We start from the raw sequence: 4,984 nt of genomic DNA, 5'->3' as shown, positions 1-4,984 counted from the left end.
TCCTGTATATCTATCTCAGTATAAAGTATTACTGTACTTACTTCACAATCCAATTTTTCAAGTTGAGAAACTGACACTGTGTGCTATATGCTATTGACAAAGTTCTATATTTAGTTATTGACTTTTAATATATTTTAGAGAGCCCATTATATTGTTCAGATTACTCCTGCATATCTATTATAATGTAAAGTGCTACTCTACTGACTTCACAGTACAATCTTGGAGAACTGGCACTACATGCCATATGCTATCACCAAAATTCTATATGTGATTATAAACTGTTCTTATATTTTAGAGGGCTCATTACATTGCTTAGATTGCTCCTGCATATCTATTTCAATGTAGAGTGTTCTTCTACTTACTTCACAATACAATCTTGTATAACATGATACTATAGCCACACAGTCAGTTATCACTCAGCAAGCAGTACAATCTTATCTTAACATTAGCAACTACCAACTTCACAGACATTTAAGTAAAGCTTGATTCAAGGTCAAAAGTCAGTCAGTGGCTACTGTTACTAATAAGCACATCACTGATATACCTTCAAATTCAAGCTCAAATTTCACTATCTCATATTCTGGTATAAGGGCTTGCCACTTTCCAGTACTACAAGACGTAATACACATGTAGCAATTCCATACATCCTCATTGTATAAATTTAAATTGATAACATTTTGAGTCTATATATACAAGCTAGATATAAGCAGATACCTGGCATTGCAAGGCTTGATAGAGAAAATCAGAGAGATATACCAAGTTCCTCTGCAATTAGAGTAGCAGCCTTCTCTGCAACTACAAGAGCGGTAGAGTATGTATTCTGGATGATATTGAAAAAACTTAGCAAATAAAGATATAACTTGAATGACCACAACTTACAGCACCAACATTAGATGGAACTATAGACAGGTCTGTTTCAAGTGTATATGAATGCCAGAACAGCAGATGTGCTTAAGATACACACCTGCTACTTTGAGGCCTTGGACCCCATATACATTGAGCCTTGAGTCCACAACTCCTCCATCCTTGAATGGTTTCATAGCGCATGTTCCAAGCTGTAAACAGTAGTTCATAGTGAGCACTAGAGCCTAGACAGGTAGTATGCTCTTACAGAATGCCACACTGTGGTGAAATTCTTGCGTGTAAAGTCATCTATGACTTCATCATCTTCAGCAGTGTACTTCAGATCTGGCGAGTTGGGGGCCACAGGAGATTGCTCTGCTATGCAGCGCACTTCGCTCTGCTCAGAGAAGAGAGGATGTCCTTCCACAAATTCTCCGCGGAACAGAGGGAGACGGCGGGCATATTCACGCTGTCTCTTGTATCCCCATCGAAGCAAAGCAGTATCCGATTTGCTGCAAATCGACAATGAGTGAAGTTACATAGCTAATATATACAAAAATGCTCACTCAGTGAGGAATGCTGCATCGAAATCCGGGTGAGAGTTTATATCATCTGCAGAGGTGATATGAAGGTGACCATGACTATTTGGATAATACAAGAAATGGAGAAGGTTGCAGCATTTTCGTACAGGCATTCCAGCTGGATGAGGCCTGAGGGCAGAGCATTAGTATTGATCAATACTTGGCATTATTGCAGGATAAAGAAGTCTACTCACATTGTAACAGCACCTATTCCTATCCACATAATGGCTTTGTCTGGTGTATTAACAAATGTACGATCCCATGTTGCACTGAAGTCTGACCCAATCTCCTTCAATTCATCTGGCAGAGGCCTCAATTTAATGCCTGCATCAATTGCACTGTAAAATGTGATATGTAGGTATTCAGGTCTAGTATCACAACAAGACAGAAAGCAGCTTACTTCTGTGCCAATAGTCCTGAACCATCCTGTGACCACTGAGCAGTAAGTTCTATTTGAGAAATATGTCAAGGGCCAAGTAGTTGATAATAGTATTACACATACCCTTGATTGCATCTGGTTGCTGCTGTATAATCCCACGCAACGAGTCTGCTTCATCATCTACATAATATTGGCAGAAGACTCCCAAATGGTCTATGTTCACTAATGAATATACTTGTGCGCCATATAATATGGTCAGGACACACAAACCTTGGTAGTTCTCTCCTACACCAGGAGAATCTGCCACTTGTGCTATGCCAAGCTTTTGTAATAGTGATGCCTGTCCCACGCCCGATCGCTCCAGGATGGCAGGGCTGCCAAAGGCACCAGATGATAGTACAACCAACTTTCGGGCTTGAGCAACTGCAAGGCTAGTCATGTTGTTTGGCTGCACATTTTGGTTAGGGAGGAACTCGACACCGACAGCATGATTATTCCTGCCAAAAGATGTAGAGTGAATTTGAGAAGAAAAGATCATATATTTTGGCAGACTTACTCAAAAATGACACGCTTTACTTGGACTCCTGTCAAAATCTGGAGATTAGGCCGCTCCCTATCGTAGATAAATCCATGGGGAACATCTGAACGTCTGCCTGTTTTGGCATCTATCCACCTAACACAATGCTGTAATTTAATGTGAAGTGTTAACACAGAATTTCAGATACACACTTTGCCCATTTCTATAATATTCCAGATCAGACAAGTCAAGTTATGTAGACCATATAGAACTTTCTGAACATACCCCATACTTGTTGCACTCATAAAGCCCATTTGGATCGTCTGTACTAGTCCTCCTTGTATCATACTTTGCACATGTCTCCAGGAAGCTATCACCGATGTTAGTGAATTGGCCACCATAAGAAACCTTCAGTGGTCCTTCGTATCCATGTGTATCCATTCCTGGCTTTACTTGGAATGTCTCCGTCTAAAAGTATACTCAATTCAAGTTCAGCATATATGCACATAAGTCAAACCTTTCGAAGAAGTGGCAGTAAGTCGCTGCACCCCCATCCCAGATTTTTGTGATCATTTTTCCATGCATCAAAGTCTGAAGCAGATGCTCTAGTATATTTCATGACTGCAATGTCACATATTATTAATGATTTGCACTGTAGTAGAAGACACGCACAATTAATGCTTGATCCCCCTCCTAAACACTGTCCACATGGCACTGGAAGCAAGCGATCTCCTACATTAGGGGTGGCCTTTGACATGTAGAACTTTGTGGTGGGGCTTGTAGGCACCAAATGCTCAAAGTATCGTCCAGGTTGAACAACGGATACATTATCACGAGTAGCTGGTCCTGACTCAAGGACAAGTATTGTTAATGATGGATCAGCAGTAGCTAAGCGGCTTGCTATCACACAGCCACTCGTGCCACCTATGCAGGTCAAGTCAGCTTTTGGTGCACTACACAAGGCAGGGTGAAATGCGTACCACCAGCTATGATAACATCAACATTTAAGTGTGCAGAATCAACGTTAGACATTTCAGATGTGATGAAGAGTTCGAGCAGAGGAATGAAATTTATCCATGTTTAATTAACACACCACCTTTATACTGGCTAGATGTAGATGTGCGAAGTTTGCACAGATCCTCAGGCAAGATGCTGGAAGCGTTGATAAGGTTGATGAGTCTAGAAGATAGCTGCGATAGAGAATTCAACCATTCGGAATCGGACTCTCAAGCATGAACAGAATGGAACATCACTGTTTGCATCTCTGTCCAACAGTTTGATTGAGGAAGAGGTCATCGGATCATGAGTAAGACAGTACATGATGTTGAACCAAAGTTTCGGACCTTCTATTTGAGACATTATCATTACCCAGAGGCTGATCCCAATGTCAGGAAGCACGGATCCACTCTTCATGCCAATACAGGTGGGCTGTGTCGCGGCATAACTACAACATGTGACATGATAATAGACTAGAATGCCGAAAGATTGAACGTCTTGCTGCTGGTCTGCCACCCACCTGTCTAAGGTCAAATCTTCCTATCAGTGCAGCGGCAAGGAAATAACCCCTTCGAACGTGCATCCCTCTTTATAGAGACGATCAATGAAGCCGTGGACTCTATGGCCGCAGATGGGTAAGAAACCGAAGACTGCATATCATTAATTGCTCATGTTGATCTCCTTTACGCATGCATACTCACAGATCAAAAATAAGGACTCAACTCCGAAACTCTTGAATGGCAACTCATAATCCTACGGGACTTCTCCAATTTTTCACCATGCTTGGAGTTCGGATTGATAGATAAGTGCAATATGCACACGACTGTCGTCTCAGACGCCGAGACCCTGAGCCGACACTGCAAGAGCGTTTGCGGCGCTCTGCTCTGGGAATTCCTGAGTCGGAAGTGGAGAGAGTTTGGGCTCCGCACAACGAGGCAGTGAGCCGTGTGTCACCATTCTCCCTACCTTCTGATCGTTCGCGCATTCACGAGGGAGTTATCAATGCACTTCTAGGCCACCAATGTGATCTGGAAGCAGCCTGGTGCTTGTATCCACGCCATATGGTAGGCTCCGCGTATCAAACTGCACAAACGCAAGGAAGTTTTGTGGAAGAGGACCTGACGTGAGCTTGTTCCATCTTGTGCACACAGTTGACAAGACGTGGGAACTGATATTTTAAGTTTACCATCACCTCCAGGACAGTATTGCAATAGGACGGCCCCAATGGAGGGCTTGTTTGCTATGCATAAATAATGTAGCAGGTCCACAGGTGAGTACATCTACATATTGCGGCTTAATCGCATGCATAACAGGGTACGGCGGGCAAGAGTTTGATATACACCGGGTCATAGATTCAGGAAGGGGAGGCGTGCCAGTGGCACATAGGGCTGCAGACCTAGACAGTATCAGCAGGTCTTCCAGGTAGTAGCTGGAGTGATAGATACAGTCAGACGTATAGGGCATAGGGGGGACTAGTACGATCAAACACAGATTGGCTCCAGTGCTCACAGATCAAACGAGCGGAAGTAAGCACTCGTGGTATCCACAGGAACCATAGGCTACATCATCTTGATCAGACCAAGATCAGGCAACAACGGAACTATATGTGTGAAAATGGACACAAGTCCTGTTCAGTCTTGGTATTCGAACGAAAGGGCACGGGTACTT

General features: G+C 43.0%; 1 protein-coding gene across 1 annotated transcript; it reads right to left on the bottom strand.

Moving 5' to 3' along the window:
- Positions 1-742: 742 nt before the first annotated feature.
- FIBRA_05546 (uncharacterized protein) lies at positions 743-3,352 on the bottom strand (the record flags this gene model as incomplete). Its single annotated transcript, XM_012327308.1, has 15 exons — positions 743-820; positions 880-911; positions 965-1,055; positions 1,112-1,355; positions 1,410-1,553; positions 1,619-1,762; positions 1,825-1,873; positions 1,927-2,016; positions 2,074-2,300; positions 2,360-2,476; positions 2,533-2,543; positions 2,606-2,788; positions 2,838-2,941; positions 2,993-3,244; positions 3,301-3,352. The coding sequence occupies 15 exons, from the start codon at positions 3,350-3,352 to the stop codon at positions 743-745; spliced, it is 1,818 nt and encodes a 605-aa protein (XP_012182698.1).
- Positions 3,353-4,984: the final 1,632 nt, after the last annotated feature.

Source organism: Fibroporia radiculosa, assembly GCF_000313525.1.
Source record: "Fibroporia radiculosa TFFH 294 genomic supercontigs, scaffold4689, whole genome shotgun sequence".
Taxonomy (NCBI): domain Eukaryota; kingdom Fungi; phylum Basidiomycota; class Agaricomycetes; order Polyporales; family Fibroporiaceae; genus Fibroporia; species Fibroporia radiculosa.
Note: the sequence above shows the minus strand (reverse complement) of the source record. Positions and strands in the feature narration are given on the sequence as shown.